General features: G+C 43.5%; 1 protein-coding gene across 6 annotated transcripts in view; it reads right to left on the bottom strand.

The window, feature by feature from the left end:
* The window catches only part of LOC129813911 (ephrin type-A receptor 3-like), a 227622-nt gene extending 210294 nt beyond the window's left edge, over positions 1 to 17328 (bottom strand). For 3 of the 6 annotated variants that reach the window (XR_008753207.1, XR_008753206.1, XM_055866523.1), the window contains exon 1: positions 16987 to 17328. Coding sequence is in view for 4 of the 6 variants with exons in the window: in XM_055866523.1 (XP_055722498.1) it covers positions 16987 to 17095 (109 nt within the window). In the remaining 2 variants the exon portion in view is untranslated. The remainder of the gene's footprint in view (positions 1 to 16986) is intronic. The other 3 variants (XM_055866522.1, XM_055866520.1, XM_055866521.1) reach the window with 3 other exon arrangements.
* Positions 17329 to 18588: the final 1260 nt, after the last annotated feature.

The following is an 18588-nucleotide window of genomic DNA, read 5'->3' as shown; positions in this document are numbered from 1 at the left end:
ATGCAAGAGAAAGGCCTCAATGCATTATTCGAGCTTAGGCGCAATTTAGATTTTGATGGCAGAGGTTTATGTGCAAAGTTTTAGACTGATCCAATGAACCATTGTATTTCTGTTTAACTTCTCTGCGCTAAGGATCCCTTTTACGGGATCCCTTTCCTAAACAACCGCTAGAATTGCAGGGCGCCAAATGCAAAAATATGATAAAAAATATTTATAATCATGCAATCACAAGTGAAATATACCAAAACACAGCTTAGCTTGTTGTTAATCCACCTATCGTGTCAGATTTTGAAAATATATTTTACAGCAAAAGAAATCCAAGCTTTTGTGAGTGTAGCTTTCAATGCTACAACAGCTAGCCCCAAATTAGCATGGTCACGAAAGTCAGAAAAGCAATAAAATGAATCGCTTACCTTAGATAATCTTCAGATGTTTGCACTCACGAGTCTCCCAGTTACACAATAAATGTTATTTTTGTTCGATAAATATTACTTTTATAACAAAAAAATGCCATTTGGGTTGCGCATTATGTTGAGAAAATCAAAGCCGTGTTCCATTCGACAAATTCCAAAAAGTATCCGTAATGGTCGTAGAAACATGTCAAATGTTTTTTATAATCAATCCTCAGGTTGTTTTTAACAAACATAATCGATAATATTTCACCCGGACCATGCTTTACAAAAAAATCTAAACAGGAAGTGGAAATTCTGAGGCTGGTGGATTTTCAACCAAGATCCCATTTAAATTTCAGCGAGATATGAATTTGTTTGCACTTCCTACGGCTTCCACTAGATGTCAACAGTTTGTAGAACTTTGTCTGATGACTCTACTGTGAAGAGGATAATTATTCACCACTACCATGAGGTGACCATTCTTTGACCATGTGCGTTCACATGAGAGGGAGCTCCGTTCCATCGCTCATCTGAAGTCAGTGTAATTTTCCGGTTGGAACGTTATTCAAGATTTATGTTAAAAACATTCTAAAGATTGATTCAATACATCGTTTGACATGTTTCTACTGACTGTTACGGAACTTTTGGACATTTCGTCACGTTTTAGTGAACGCGCTTCGTGACTTTGGAATTGTTTACCAAACGTGCTAACCAAAGTAGCTAATTGGACATAAATAACGGACATTATCGAACAAATCAAGCATTTATTGTGGACCTGGGATTCCTGAGAGTGCATTCTGATGAAGATCATCAAAGGTAAGGAAATATTTATCATGTCATTTCTGGTTTCTGTTGACTCCAACATGGCGGCTAATTTGACTATAGTTCTAATCGCCGTCTCAGATTATTGCATGGTTTGCTTTTTCCGTTAAGTTTTTTTGAAATCTGAGACAGCGGTTGCATTAAGGAGAGGTAAATCTATAATTCCATGTGTATAACTTGTATTATTATCTACATTTATGATGAGTATTTCTGTTGAATAGATGGGGCTATGCAAAATCACTGGATGTTTTTGGAACTAGTGAACGTAACACGCCAATGTAAACTCAGATTTTTTGTTATAAATATGAACTTTATCAAACAAAACATACATATATTGTGTAACATGAAGTCCTATGAGTGTCATCTGATGAAGATCATCAAAGGTTAGTGATTAATTGTATCTCTATTTGTGCTTTTTGTGACTGCTATCTTTGGCTGGAAAAATGACTGTGCTTATTCTGTGGCTTGGTGGTGACCTAACATAATCGTTTGTGGTGCTTTCGCTGAAAAGCATATTTGAAATCGGAAACTTTGGTGGGATTAACAACAAGATTACCTTTAAAATGGTATAAGACACATGTATGTCTGAGGAATTTTAATTATGAGATTTCTGTTGTTTTGAATTTGGCGCCCTGCACTTTCACTGGCTGTTGTCATATCATCCCGTTAAAGGGATTGCAGCCATAAGAGTTAATAACTGTGCACTCACCTCAAACAATAGCATGGTATTATTTCACTGTAATTTAAGCTTTCTGCCCATTTCAGATATGTCGATGTCCTGGGAAATGTTCTTCTTAATTACAACTTCATGCTTATCATATTAGCGCACGTTAGCTCAACCGTCCCGCGGGGGGGACACTGATTCCGTAGAGGTTCAGGAGCTTTTTGGACATAGACTTGGCACTCTGGTACCGCTTGCCGTGCTGTAGCAGAGAGAACAGTCTATGACTAGGGTGGCTGGAGTCTTTGACTATTTTTAGGGCCTTCCTCTGACACCGCCTGGTATAGATGTCCAGGATGGCAGGAAGCTTGGCCCCAGTGGTGTACTGGGCCATACTCATTACCCTCTGTAGCACCTTGCGGTCGGAAGCCAAACAGTTGCCATACCAGAAGGTGATGCAACCAGTCACAATGCACTAGATAGTGCAGCTGTAAAACCTTTTTGAGGATCTGAGGACCCATGCCAATACCTTTCAGTCTCCTGAAGGGGAATAGGCAATGTTGTGCCCTCTTCACAACTGTCTTGGTGTGTTTGGACCTTGGTGATGTGGACACCAAGGAACTTGAAGCTCTCCACCTGCTCCACTACAGCCCTGTGAATGGGGGCATGCTTGGCCCTCCCTTTCGTGTAGTCCACGATCAGCTCCTTTGTCTTGAACATGTCGAGGGAGAGCTTGTTGTCATGGCACTACACTGCCAGGTCTCTGACCTCCCTATAAGCTGTCTCATCGTTGTCGTTGATCAGGCCTACCATCGTCGTGTCGTCGGCAAACTTAATGATGGTGTTGGAGTCATGCCTGACCACAAAGTCATGGGTGAACAGGGAGTACAGGAAGGGACTAAGCATGCACCCCTGAGGGGCACTCGTGTTGAGGGTCAGTGTGGCAGATGTGTTGTTGCCTACCCTTAACACTTGGGGGGCGGCCCGTAAAGAAGTCCAGGATCCAGTTGCAGAGGGAGGTGTTAATTCCCAGGGTCCTTAGCTTAGTGATAAGCTTTGAGGGCACTATGGTGTTGAACGCTGAGCTGAAGTCAATGAACAGCGTTATAACGTATGGGTGTTCCTTTTGTCCAGGTGGGAAAGGGCAGTGTGGAATGCAATAAAGATTGCGTCATCTGTGGATCTGTTCGGGCGGTATGCGAATTGGAGGTGGTCTAGGGTTTCTGGGATGACGGTGTTGATGTGAGCCATGACCAGCCTTTCAAAGCACTTCATAGCTACAGATATGAGTGCTACGGGTCGGTAGTCATTTAGGCAGGTTACCTTGGCGTTCTTGGGCACAGGGACTATGGTGGTCTGCTTGAAACATGTAGGTGTTACAGACTCGGTCAGGGACAGGTTTAAAATGTCTGTGAAGACACTTGCCAGTAGGTCAGAGCATGCTCTGAGTACACATCCTGGTAATCCGTCTTGCCTTGCAGCCTTGTGAATCTTGACCTGTTTATAACTTTTTAGGGATAGGGGGCAGCATTTTCACTTTGGATGAATTACGTGCCCATAGTGAACTGCCTCCTACTCTGTCCCAGATGCTAATATATGCATAGTATTATTACTATTGGATAGAAAACACTCTGAAGTTTCTAAAACTGTTTGAATTATGTCTGTGAGTTTAACCTGTTGAGGATGTGGGCGCTGTTGTGACTATTTATGCTAATCGTGTAATTTTTGAAACGGCTTCCCACAAAATCCTTGATCGTACAATATGCATATTATTATTATTATTGGATAGAAAACAGTCTATAGTTTCTATAGGAGTTGAAATTTTGTCTCTAAGTGGAACAGAGCCCATTCTACAGCAATTTCCCTGACATGGAGTCAGATTTCAGAAATGTTGGCCACTGTTCTGGAGTCAGTTAAAAGGGCACTGTTATTGCTATGACTATACGGACACTGCTTACGTCTTCCCCTGGATGCCTTTACGTGATGACGATTTGAATGGGGTCAATTGCGCGTTCACAGGCCCTATAAATAAAAAAACCCTGTAGGTAGGAGCTCCTTTGCAGCTGCGTAATGCGCGTGGAGGACATCGACCTGCTATTTTTCCAAGCGTTAGTTTAGCCTGTTATATTTTTCCGGTCATGTTTTTACTCGTTTTGGGAGTTAAAAACATCATAATGTAGTTAATTTAAAGCGTTTTATAGCAATTTATATCCGTTTAGTGCGATTTTGGGACATTTATTTCTTTAACGCTGTGAATAGCTGGGCACGCTTCCAGTTCATCCCGAACGCAGTTGGCATTTCCACATGGCAAGAGGACAGCTTTCCACCAAAAGACGATTACTCCCAAGAAAGGATCCTTTGCCCAAGATACTGATGGAAGAACAGCTCAAAGTAGGACATTTTTATTATGATAAATCGTGTTTCTGTCGAAAAATTTTAGTGGCTTAGGACGCCATGTTTTTTGACGTAGCTTCGCTTGGCGCAAACTGTATTGAAAAGTAAGGTTAAATTAAAAAATGTAATTCCGCAATTGTATTAAGAATTAAATTGTCTATCAATCCCTGTCCACCCTATATTTTTTTGTCACGTTTATGAGTATTTATGTATAAGAGTAGATCACTGTCTAAGTGGCGCAAGGACATTTTCTGACCAGCTGAGCTACATTTCACATTGTCTAACCATGATTTTGGTGGCTAAATATAAACATTTTCGATCAAACTCTATATGGATTGTGTAATATGATGTTACAGGAGTGTCATCTGAAGAATTCTGAGAAGGTTAGTGAAAAAATTAATATATTTTGGCGATGTTGACTTTTATCGCTCACTTTGGCTAGAATCAATGCTGGGCTGCTATGTGCTATGTGCTATGCTAATATAACGATTTATTGTGTTTTCGCTGTAAGACACTTAGAAAATCTGAAATATTGTCTGTATTCACAGGATCTGTGTCTTTCAATTCGTGTATGCTGTGTATTTTTACGAAATGTTTGATGATTAGTAAGTAGGTAAACACGTTGCTCTAAGTAGTTTTTCTATTCCATTTGTGACGGTGGGTGCAATTGTAACCTATGCCATCTACCTGAAATATGCACTTTTTTCTAACAAAACCTATCCCATACCATAAATATGTTATCAGACTGTCATCTAATGAGTTTTTTTCTTGGTTAGGGGCTATAAATATCTTAGTTTAGCCGAATTGGTGATAGCTACTGGTGTTGGTGGACAAATAAAAGATGGTGGATTATGCTAATGTGTTTTTAGGTAATAGATGTACATCTTTACATATTGTGTCTTCCCTGTAAAACATTTTAAAAATCGGACATGTTGACTGGATTCACAAGATCTGTGTCTTTCATTAGCTGTATTGGACTTTAATGTGTGAAAGTTAAATATTTAAAAAATATTTTTTTTTTGAATTTCGCGGCACTGGTTTTTCAGTGGGGGTGGGGGGGGAGTGCCGCTAGCGGCACACTCATCCTAGACAGGATAACAGAACTCCAAACAGGAAGTGGAAATTCTGAGGCTGTTTTTTTTTCTACTCATCGCCTATTCAAATCCCAGGAAGATATGGATTTGTTTGCACTTCCTACGCCTTCCACTAGATGTCAACAGTCGGTAGAACTTTGAATGAAGATTATACTGTGATGTGGGACCGGATGGGAGGTGTTTCAGTCAGTGGTCTGGCAGATTGCCAGTTCCTGGTCACGCGCATTCCTCATGATATCACCTTGCGTTCCATAACTTTTACAGACACGAAGGAATTCTCCGGTTGGAACGTTATTGGATATATATGATAACAACATCCTGAAGACTGATTCTCTACTAAGTTTGACCAGTTTATTCGACTTGTAATATAACTTTTTGAAGTTTTTGTCCGACGTTATGCGTCACTTGCACGAGCGTTTGGACATGTGTACTAAACGCGCTAGCAAAAGCAGCTATTTGGACATAATTGACATTATCGAACAAAACAACAATTTATTGTCGAACTAGTATTCCTGGGAATGCTTTCTGATGAAAATATTCAAAGGTAAGGGAATATTTATGATGTAATTTCGTATTTCTGTTGACTCCAACATGGCGGAGAAATGTTAATTATATTTGAGCGCCGTCTCAGATTATTGCATGGTGTGCTTTTTCCGTAAGTTTAAAAAAAAATCTGACTCAGCGGTTGCATTAAGAACAAGTGTATCTTTAATTATATGTAAAACATGCATCTTTCATCAAAGTGTATGATGAGTATTTCTGTTATTTGACGTGGCCCTCTGCAATTTCTCTGGATATTTTGGAGGCAATTCTGAACATGGCGTCAATGTAAACTAAGATTTTTGGATATAAATATGCACATTATCGAACAAAAAATACATGTATTGTGTAACATGATGTCCTATGAGTGTCATCTGATGAAGATCATCAAAGGTTAGTGATTAATTTTATCTCTATTTCTGTTTTTGTGACTCTTATCTTTGGCTGGGAAAATGGCTGTGTTTTTTGAACTTGGTGGTGATCCAACATATGTTGTGTTTTCGCTGTAAAGCATTTTTTAAAATCGGACATGATGGGTAGATTAACAAGATGTTTATCTTTCAAGTGCTGTATTGGACTTGTTAATGTGTGAAAGTTACATATTCCCCAAAAATATTTTAGAATTTCCCGCGCTGCCTTTTCAAATCAAATCAAATCAAATCAAATCAAATCTTATTAGTCACATACACATGGTTAGCAGATGTTAATGCGAGTGTAGCGAAATGCTTGTGCTTCTAGTACCGACAATGCAGTAATAACAACAAGTAATCTAACCTAACAATTCCACAACTACTACCTTATACACGCAAGTGTAAAGGGATAAAGAATATGTACATAAAGATATATGAATGAGTGATGGTACAGAACGGCATAGGCAAGATGCAGTAGATAGAGTATAGAGTACGGTATATACATATGAGATGAGTACTGTAGGGTATGTAAACATAAAGTGGCATAGTTTAAAGTGGCTAGTGGTACATGTATTACATAAAGATGGCAAGATGCAGTAGATGATATAGAGTACAGTATATACATATACATATGAGATGGGTAATGTAGGGTATGTAAACATTATATTAAGTGGCATTGTTTAAAGTGGCTAGTGGTACATTTTTACATAATTTCCATCAATTCCCATTTTTAAAGTGGCTGGAGTTGAGTCAGTATGTTGGCAGCGGCCGCTAAATGTTAGTGGTGGCTGTTTAACAGTCTGATGGCCTTGAGATAGAAGCTGTTTTTCAGTCTCTCGGTCCCTGCTTTGATGCACCTGTACTGACCTCGCCTTCTGGATGATAGCGGGGTGAACAGGCAGTGGCTTGGGTGGTTGTTGTCCTTGATGATCTTTATGGCCTTCCTGTGACATCGGGTGGTGTAGGTGTCCTGGAGGGCAGGTAGTTTGCCCCCGGTGATGCGTTCTGCAGACCTCACTACCCTCTGGAGAGCCTTACGGTTGTGGGTGGAGCAGTTGCCGTACCAGGCGGTGATACAGCCCGACAGGATGCTCTCGATTGTGCATCTGTAGAAGTTTGTGAGTGCTTTTGGTGACAAGCCGAATTTCTTCAGCCTCCTGAGGTTGAAGAGGCACTGCTGCGCCTTCTTCACAACGCTGTCTGTGTGGGTGGACCAATTCAGTTTGTCCGTGATGTGTACACCGAGGAACTTAAAACTTTCCACCTTCTCCACTACTGACCCGTCGATGTGGATAGGGGGGTGCTCCCTCTGCTGTTTCCTGAAGTCCACAATCATCTCCTTTGTTTTGTTGACGTTGAGTGTGAGGTTATTTTCCTGACACCACACTCCGAGGGCCCTCACCTCCTCCCTGTAGGCCGTCTCGTCGTTGTTGGTAATCAAGCCTACCACTGTAGTGTCATCCGCAAACTTGATGATTGAGTTGGAGGCGTGCATGACCACGCAGTCGTGGGTGAACAGGGAGTACAGGAGAGGGCTCAGAACGCACCCTTGTGGGGCCCCAGTGTTGAGGATCAGCGGGGTGGAGATGTTGTTACCTACCCTCACCACCTGGGGGCGGCCCGTCAGGAAGTCCAGGACCCAGTTGCACAGGGCGGGGTCGAGACCCAGGGTCTCGAGCTTGATGACGAGTTTGGAGGGTACTATGGTGTGAAATGCTGAGCTGTAGTCGATGAACAGCATTCTCACATAGGTATTCCTCTTGTCCAGATGGGTTAGGGCAGTGTGCAGTGTGGTTGCGATTGCGTCGTCTGTGGACCTATTGGGTCGGTAAGCAAATTGGAGTGGGTCTAGGGTGTCCGGTAGGGTGGAGGTGATATGGTCCTTGACTAGTCTCTCAAAGCACTTCATGATGACGGAAGTGAGTGCTACGGGGCGGTAGTCGTTTTGCTCAGTTACCTTAGCTTTCTTGGGAACAGGAACAATGGTGGCCCTCTTGAAGCATGTGGGAACAGCAGACTGGGATAAGGATTGATTGAATATGTCCGTAAACACACCAGCCAGCTGGTCTGCGCATGCTCTGAGGACGCGGCTGGGAATGCCGTCTGGGCCTGCAGCCTTGCGAGGGTTAACACGTTTAAATGTTTTACTCACCTCGGCTGCAGTGAAGGAGAGCCCGCAGGTTTTGGTAGCGGGCCGTGTCAGTGGCACTGTATTGTCCTCAAAGCGGGCAAAAAAGTTATTTAGCCTGTCTAGGAGCAAGACATCCTGGTCCGCGACGGGGCTGGTTTTCTTTTTGTAATCCGTGATAGACTGTAGACCCTGCCACATACCTCTTGTGTCTGAGCTGTTGAACTGCGACTCTATTTTGTCTCTGTACTGGGACTTAGCCTGTTTGATAGCCTTGCGGAGAGAATAGCTACACTGTGTGTATTCGGTCATGTTTCCGGTCACCTTGCCCTGGTTAAAAGCAGTGGTTCGCGCTTTCAGTTTCACGCGAATGCTGCCGTCAATCCACGGTTTCTGGTTTGGGAATGTTTTAATCGTTGCTGTGGGTACGACATTGTCAATGCACTTCCTAATGAACTCGCTCACCGAATCAGCATATTCTTCAATGTTGTTGTTGGACGCAATGCGGAACATATTCCAATCCGCGTGATCGAAGCAGTCTTGAAGCTTGGAATCAGATTGGTCGGACCAGCGTTGAACAGACCTGAGCGCGGGAGCTTGTTGTTTTAGTTTCTGTTTGTAGGCTGGAATCAACAAAATGGAGTCGTCGTCAGCTTTTCCGAAAGGAGGGCGGGGGAGGGCCTTATATGCGTCGCGGAAGTTAGTATAACAATGATCCAGGGTTTTACCAGCCCTGGTAGCACAATCGATATGCTGATAGAATTTAGGGAGTTTTGTTTTTAGATTAGCCTTGTTAAAATCCCAAGCTACGATGAATGCAGCCTCAGGGTGTGTGGTTTCCAGTTTACAAAGAGTCAGATAGAGTTCGTTCAGGGCCATCGATGTGTCTGCTTGGGGGGGAATATATACGGCTGTGATTATGATCGAAGAGAATTCCCTTGGTAGATAATGCGGTCGACATTTGATTGTGAGGAGTTCTAGATCAGGTGAACAGAATGACTTGAGTTCCTGTGTGTTGTTATGATGATCACACCACGTCTCGTTAATCATAAGGCATACCCCCCCGCCCCTCTTCTTACCAGAAAGATGTTTGTTTCTGTCGGCGCGATGCGTGAAGAAACCAGCTGGCTGCACCGACTCCGTTAGCGTCTCTTGAGTTAGCCATGTTTCCGTGAAGCAGAGCACGTTGCAATCCCTGATGTCTCTCTGGAATGTTACCCGTGCTCAGATTTCATCAACCTTATTGTCAAGAGACTGGACATTGGCGAGTAGTATGCTAGGGAGTGGAGCGCGATGTGCCCGTCTCCGAAGCCTGACCAGGAGACCGCTACGTTTGCCCCTTTTACAGCGTCGCGTAGGGTCGCCGGCAGGGATCAGATTCATTGTATTGGGTGGAAGGCAAAACACTGGATCCGTTTCGGGAAAGTCATATTCCTGGTAGGAAAGATGGTTAGTTGACGTTAATCGTATATTCAGTAGTTCCTCCCGACTGTATGTAATGAAACCTAAGATCACCTGGGGTACCAATGTAAGAAATAACACATAAAAAAACAAAATACTGCATATTTTCCAAGGAACGCGAAGCGAGGCGGCCATCTCGGTCGGCGCCGGAAGTAGTACCCCGCGGAATGTTGTGGGGGGGTTCCGCTAGCGGAACGTGTGTCCTAGAAAGATTAAAGGTCTTACTCACATCTGCCACGGATAGCGTGAACACACAGTTGTCCGAAACAGTTTGTGCTCTCATGCACGCTAATGTGTTGTTTGCCTCGAAGCGCTCATAAAAGTCATTTAGCTTGTCTGGTAGGCGTGTGTCACTAGGCAGCTTGTGGCTGGGCTTCCCTTTGTAGTCCGTAATAGTTTGCAAGCCCTGCCACATCCGACGAGCGTCAGAGCCGGTGTAGAAGGATACCATTTTAAACCTGTCTTGACGCTTTGCCTGCTTGATGGTTCGTCGGAGGGCATAGCGGGATTTCTTATAAGCGTTAGGGTTAGAGTCCCGCTCCTTTGTACGGCAGCTCTTAGCACCTGCGTCATCTGACCGCTTCCGTATTGAGCGAGTCACTGGTACTTCCTCCTTTAGTTTTTGCTTGTAAGCAGGAATCAGGACAATAGAATTATGGTCAGATTTGCCAAATGGAGGGTGGGTGAGAGCTTTGTACTCATCTCTGTGTGTGGAGTAAAGTTGCTCTAGAGTTTTTTTCCTCTGGTTGCACATGTGACATGCTGGTAGAAATGAGGTAAAACACGTTTAAGTTTCCCTGCATTAAAGTCCCCGGCCACTAGGAGTGCCACTTCTGGATGAGCATTTTCTTGTTTGCTTATGGCTTTATACAGCTCGTTGAGTTCGGTCCTAGTGCCAGCATCGGTTTGTGGTGATAAATAGACAGCTATGAAAAATACAGATGAAAACACTCTTGGTAAATAGTATGGTCTACAGCTTATCATGAGGTACTCTACATCAGGCGAGAAAAAACAATACTTTTTTACATTAGATTTCACGCACTAGCTGTTACTGACAAATAGACACAGACCACCACCCCTCGTCTTACCAGATGTAGGAGTTCTGTCTTGTCGAAAACCCAGCCAACTGTATTTTATCCATGTTGTCGTTCAGCCACCACTCGGTGAAACATAAGATATTACAATTATGTCCGGTTGGTTGGATAGTCTTGAATGGAGCTCATCCAATTTATTCTCCAATGATTGCACGTTGGCCAATAGGACATATGGTAGAGGCGGGTTACCCACTCGCCAACAAATTCTGACAAGGCTCCTGGATCTGCCTCCCCTCAATCAGTGTCTCCTCTTCATGAGAACGACGGGGATTCGGGCCTGGTCCGGGAGCAGCAGTATATCCTTCACATCATCTTCGTCCAGTTCGAGGTGAGTAATCGCTGTTCTGATGTCCAGAAGCTCTTTTCGGTCATAAAAAACGGTAGCAGAAACATTATGAACAAAATAAGTTACAAACAATGCAGAAAAACCCCAACAAATTAACACAATTGGTTAGGAGCCCGTAAAATGGCAGCCATCCCCTCCGGCACCATTCGTATCACTTGCCATGGCAAGCAAGTTAGGAGATCAATGGAAGATGGAATTAAAATGATGGAATTAAAAATTAAATGAGAAGGACAAGCTACAAAAACAAAGAACCAACAGGTAGGCTGCTACTTAACACTTTGAATAGAGTTGTTGTTGTAACTGCAGCGTATGTAGCCTCAATTAGCCAGCCCAGCTAGGTAGCTAATTAGCTATGTTAACTAGCTAGCTTCTTTAACTAGCTAGTCAAAACGGGTACTATGTCATCCGATTAGGTGATAAATAACCTAGCTTTGGCAGCTAGAAGTTAGTAACTAGTGCGAGTCAACTTGGTTGCTGCTGTCTCTCTCTCTCTCTCCTCATCACCCCACTCAGCCACATACAGTCACAAACACACAGCATGGTCCCTCCCCCGCCTGCTACTAGCGCCTTCATTCCTCTCTCCTTCAGTGCGTGCAATAACAGCTTCAGTGAATAACGTATAAGAAATCTGCTGCTTCCCTCACTTGGATTGGATCAGACTGGATCTGGACAGGCCCGGGTCTATACGGGGCCGGATCTGGTTGTCATTGGCTCTGTTCGGCCTGGGTCTCTATAAAAATGTAGTTATTTGGGTAGGGTCCAGGGAGGAAAGCCCCGGGTCCATTTCGAAATGGGTCAAACTTTTTGCACTCGAGAAAACCTCTAGTGAGAGGGGGGTAAGACCGACAGAGGGGTGAGAGGGTGTACCAGACGAGGGAAACGGAGCAAAACGTCTCAAGGTCAGGCCAAGGAAGCTGTGTGTGTGCGTGTGCGTGCGTGTGTGTGTGTGTGTGTGTGTGTGTGTGTGTGTGTGTGTGTGTGTGTGTGTGTGTGTGTGTGTGTGTGTGTGTGTGTGTGTGTGTGTGTGTGTGTGTGTGTGTGTGTGTGTGTGTGTGTGTGTGTGTGTGTGTGTGTGTGTGTGTGTGTGTGTGTGTGTGTGTGTGTGAGAGAGAGAGACCTGTAAGCTCTATGTGGCTGCATATCATTACCGCAGCCTTCCTGAAGCTCAAGGCTCCTATTAAACTGTAATACAGCTAATAGAGGGACAGGTCAATTGCAGTGGAGAGAGAGGAGGGAGAGAGAGAGAGAGAGAGAGGGATGGAAAGAGAGACAGAGTGAGAGAATGGGGAAAAGAGGGGAAATTAGTTGAGAGAGAAAGAAGAGAGGTATGGTAAAAATGAATGGGAGAGAGAGCTGGGAGAGAATGGGGGAATGAAAGAGGAATACATGGAAGAAGAAGATAGAGGATGAGGGTAGAATGACAAATATAAAGACAGAGAAAAAGGAAGAGAGAAGATCAATGTCCTCATCTGTCCAAGGGCACGGTTGTTACAAGGAAGGGAGACCTGCCGATAACTACAACTATTACAGATTAAAGCAATTAAACCACAGACGACCTCTGCCCTCATGAATACGGTTTCCCAGGAACCTGAGGCGTGTGCGTGTGTGTTTGTGTACAAGTGTTTGTTTTACATATGCTTGCATCGGCACTAATAAGCATACCGGTGATTGCTTGTGGGAATGTGCCTGTGTGTGTGCATTTGCGTGTTCATGTGTGTTTGTGTGTGTCTGGGTATCATTTAAAACCAGTGAAACACACTAAGCAGACTGGGACTTCAAGCTAGCAGAACTAACCCACTAATCTATGTAGTGCAGGCCGTTTTGGTGCTTGGTCAAAGTTCAAATCCTCCTGGTGTACATTCTGCTGGTGTTAAATGAAATATACAAACAGCATAACTAAGCATAATTCACGGTATGCTTCGTTAACACGTGGGTCATATTCATTATTGCATACCATAGAAATGTTTTGGGCAACAGAAAACGAAAACAAGCATTTCTCATTGGACAAGTTCAGGTCGTTCCTCCCTGTTTGCTTCTGTTTGGTTCCTACTGAATTTGACCCTGAAATCATAGTCACCAGGGCCACGTTCAGCAGCTAAACGTTGTTGAATTCTGCAGACAGAAACGCCATGAACAGAGACAGTGTGATTTCTCATTGCACATGCCAGAGAGACATGTTTGTTCTACATAGTATATTTCTATCTGAATTTCTCCAAAACGTTGTGTACTGCTCAACCGGCCCATGGAGCGCCCTGTGTGAGTCTCCCCTCGGGGCTGGGAGTGACAGTGAGTTGAAGCACCATCTGCTGTTTGACATGGTCACTACACCTCTCTCTCTCTCTCTCTCTCTCTCTCTCTCTCTCTCTCTCTCTCTCTCTCTCTCTCAATTCAATTTATATTTAAGGGGCTTTATTGGCAATGTGAAACATATGTTTACATTGCCAAAGCGAGTGAAATAGACAATAAACAAAAGTGAAATAAACAATAAACAAAAGTGAAATAAACAATACAAAATGAACAGTAAACATTATACACAGTTCCAAAAGAATAAAGACATTTCAAATGTCATATTATGTCTAGGGAAAAGGGAAAGGGGGATACCTAGTCAGTTGTACAACTGAATGCATTCAACTGAAATGCATCTTCTGCACTTAACCCAACCCCTATGAAACAGAGCGGTGCGGGGGCCTGCCATAATTGACATCCCCGTCTTCGGGCGCCCAGGGAACAGTGGGTTACTGCCTTGCTCATGGGCAGAATGACATATTTTTACCTTGTCAGCTCGGGGATTCGATCCAGCAACCTTTCGGTTACTGGCCCAAAGCTCTACTGTTGTAATGATGTGCAAATAGTTAAAGAACAAAGGGGAAAATAAATAAACATAAATATATTTTAGGTCTCTCTCTCACTCTCACTGTAGTGGCCTGGAGGATTTCCTCTCAGTCCAACTCAAACCACTAATCACATGTCATCACATTCATATTCACCTCTATTAGCCTCAGCGGGGGCTTACAATAACACAAACACATATTTTTATTTATTTTACCTTTATTTAACTAGGCAAGTCAGTTAAGAACAAATTCTTATTTTCAATGACGGCCTAGGAACAGTGGGTTAACTGCCTGTTCAGGGGCAGAACGACAGATTTGTACCTTGTCAGCTCGGGGATTAGAACTTGCAACCTTTCGGTTACTAGTCCAACGCTCTAACCACTAGGCTACCCTGCCGCCCCATACAGAACTACACACACACACACAGAGCAATTGCTCAGCGAGCAATCACAGCACGAGAGCCAAGAATGATAGAGAGAGAAAAATAACAAGGGTGAGTGAGAGAAAGGGAACGATGAGGAGAGAGAGAGAGAGAGAGAGAGAGAGAGAGAGAGAGAGAGAGAGAGAGAGAGAGAGAGAGAGAGAGAGACAGCGAGAGTTGTATTTGCTGCAAGGAAAGACAAAGCAGAGTACTTTGGCTTTGAAAACAGGCTTCATTGGATTATACTGCCTACAGAAAGCAGCACACACAAACACACACACACACACACTATGTGTACTTGGAGTTGCAAATCAGACCACTAGTTGGAGGATGAGAGGGAGACAGCAGGATACTGACATCAACGGAGTGTCAGTGTTGCTTCACCTATGGCCTATGACCTGCCTTCTCCCTTTAGTCTTGGAATCATCAAGATAATACAGGACAGAACAAGACACACACACACACACACACACACAAACAAACAAAAATGTATCTAAATAAGGGGTGGGCAATTCCAGTCCTCGAGGGCCTGATTGGTGTCACAGTTTTACCTCAGCCCCATCTAACACACCTGACTCCAATAACCACCTAATCATGATCTTCAGTTTAGAATGCAATTTGATGAATCAGCTGTGTTTGCTAGGGATGGAGAAAGTGGGACACCAATCAGGCCCTGGAGGACTGGAGTTGACCACCCCTGATCTAAATCAGCACGGGTTTCCTTCGCTTCCAGTAGGTTTCATCATGCGTAGAAGTCATTTGAGAAGTCATTTAAACACTGTGTTGTCTTTTCTCATGCTGTGTCTGTTGTTTCCGGTGCCTGCTGCCTTCCTATCCCCTGAGTGGGACTGTACAGTATGAACTACACAGTGTGTGTGTGTGTGTGTGTGTGTGTGTGTGTGTGTGTGTGGTGTGCGTGTGCGTGTGCGTGTGCGTGTGCGTGTGTGTGTGTGTGTGCGTGCGTGTGCGTGTGCGTGTGTGTGTGTGTGTGTGTGTGACATAAAATCAAAGACAGACTGATGTTCTTGTTCACTTCACTGCAACAACACTGTTCAACCAACAAGCTCTCACAGCAAAATGAGACTTTCATTCACATTATGGGTTAAGTTTAGGCACTCATTCCGAATGGTTACGTTAAGGGTTGAGGTTTGGGATAGGGTTATAACCTCAAATAAAAAAACAATGTGCACGACAGGGATCGAACACGCATTCTGTTCCAGAGTCATGGGATTTATGGGATTACACACACACAGGGTTAACATTTGGGATAGGGTTAAAACCCAAAATAAATGTGAAAGCGGCTGACACAAGAGGCAACACACATCAGGGTGGATAAGGACACGTGTGTGTATGTGTGAGAGAAAGAGAGCGCAAGAGAGAGAAATAGAGAGGGGGGGGGGGGGGGGGGAGCTTAAAACACCTTACGGAGAAACGGCTGATCCAGCCACAGACACGCCACTAAACCGGAGAAAGGAAGGCTCGGGAAGTGCTTCGAAACTCAGAACTTTCACAAACATTAATTCACTACGAATATTAGTTAGATTATGTCATAACACATTTGTAAGAAAGTATCAAGCAACTGGACAGTCAAGTCATAACTGATTAGTAATAACTGCACACAAAACGCATCAACATCATTAAATGGTCAAACCACAGAGTGATCAAATATGTCTCATAGACAGTGCTTATAGAATTTCACCCATATGACAATCTCTTCAAACCCTGTGCTTGCGTATCTAGCTTTAATGTAGCTAGGAGGGGAGTAGTTACTCAGCAAATGGTACGCTCTAATTTTGAGCTGAGTAGGCATATCAATGTTAATACAATAACGAAGAGAGAGGCCCAGCAGCAATGTGTGACAAATCTACTGTAATTGCTAGCTTAGTCCTGATTTGAAACACTGCTGTAGCCTAGACCAGTAGCCCTTACTTGAAAATAATGTGCCATCATTATTAGGCCTAATATCAGTATTATTATTATCAATCCCATACAAGTTGAATGTGTCTTAAAGGTCAAATGTGTATCCAACCATTGCCCAATACAAGAAAAGCTATAACTTGTGCTTCTGAAGTTAAATTATTTGTCCTGCGCATACCATGTTGCCTCCACATATATCTCCACAGCATTGCCTCGATGCTATACAAATTTAATGTCGTGTTTCATGAAGAATCTACAGTTTCCCATGCTTCTACACCGCTTTAAGTGCCCTAGCTGACCGTATGCATGATTCATACCGACCACACCGTCAGAGCGCTTAACGAAGCGACTCTATACAGTTACGTTCACGGTGGACTAACGGGGGCTCCCTCCTTCCACCTACTGTACACCGCAACAACCCTCGCGGTTCAAATCACCGAGTCAAAACCTAAACAATCGTTAACCACTCTCTTACCTTCATTCTCCGGGTAATTCCGTAAGCCTTTACATGGCGCAAACCCGTGAAAAAGAAAGGGGGAGAAAATAAAAAGGGATGGATAGATCCAAGGGAAGACTCGTGCCATTTTTCAGGCTGCGCCTTGCGCTCGCTGCATCCCTGTGTCGTGTAGAGTTGGTGAGCGAGCCCTCGTGAATGAGCGGAGTAGATGAAAGAAGGAAAAGAGAGAGAAAGCGAGAGAGAGAGAGAGAGAGACAGAGAGAGAAGGGAAAGAGAAGGAGGAGGAGACGAGAAGGAGGGTCCAGCGCGATCCACGCGCTGTCAACCACGGGCGAGCCCTTAGTGGTGTCGAAGTGCGAGAACCCGCGCAGTCGTGACACACACACAAACTATTCAAAGGGCACACGCGTGAGATCTTCATCACTGAATTTCGAACGTTTGGAGAGCTCATATCGAAAGAATGTATCCAATTTGCGTAAAGATGACCATGACTCCTGTTTCTGAATCCAGCTGAAAATGTATGGCTGAAAGTTAATTATATGGGGCGATGGTTTTACCATGGAATATCTGGGATTTAGCCTTGGTGTCTTATGCTGTTGATTGGGCCATTAACGCTTTTTTATGACCATTAGAGACACGATGCATAGCCTAGGCTAGCGGTAGCGGTGCGTGGGTAAAATCACTGGAGAAGCCATATTACAACCTATGTGTCGTGATAATTCCGTTGTTTGCTCTATAAACTGTTAAATCATATGCGACCTTGATATATTGGCCTAAAGGCAGAGACAATTGTGACATTGTGGAATAATACATTCAACCACACCTTTGTGTTTTATCACAAAACCGATAGCGACCTCTATCCAGTGAAGTCCAGCAATGCATATTGCATGTACAGTAATAGACAGTTACATGACCTACAACATGGTCAAGCAAGGTAATGTTTCCGACATTTTCGGACCACTAAACAACTATTGATTTAGAACCACAGAGAGATACCGCAAGTCACAAAGAAAACAGGAGCTGCCTCCAATATTCCAGCACCATTTCAACTTCAACATTTCAACATGATCAAATCACCTCTGCTTAGTCTAATACGGTGACAAATAAAATATACCAAAAACAGTTTAGTCCAATCAACATAAGCTAAATATCATGTGCCTATCCATGGTTCGTATTTTTGTGTGTTTGTGTAGGTGTCTGTGCATGCACTTTGTGCAAGTAGAAAAAACATGTTGACTCACGCTACTTGTAGAGAAACACCAATTCCACCTACCTCTTTCATGTTTCTGAAACGGTCTATCACTCTGTCATACAGTACACCTTTCATTTGTCTTTGTCCTAGGCTACCTGGCTAAAATACATATTAAAATTCCCTCCTCTCAGGCCAGGGACACAACAATGTATTAATTAATGGATGGTGCAGAATCACCATTGTAATCATTGGCCAGTACTGACAATTAAGTAAAACCGGAAGTCCAAATATCTATCTCCATCCATGGCTAATTTAGGAAAGGGACAATTTTAGCAAGCTAGCTGCCATCGGAGGACAACAGCACAACAAAATGCAACAATTCAAGTTGTTCTGTCAATAACATGCTCTCAATGGGATTTGATAGGAGT

The sequence above is a fragment of the Salvelinus fontinalis genome, chromosome 17, assembly GCF_029448725.1.
Source record: "Salvelinus fontinalis isolate EN_2023a chromosome 17, ASM2944872v1, whole genome shotgun sequence".
In the NCBI taxonomy this organism is placed as follows: Eukaryota; Metazoa; Chordata; class Actinopteri; order Salmoniformes; family Salmonidae; genus Salvelinus; species Salvelinus fontinalis.
The sequence above is the reverse complement of the archived record's forward strand: the minus strand, read 5'-3'. Positions and strand labels throughout refer to the sequence as shown.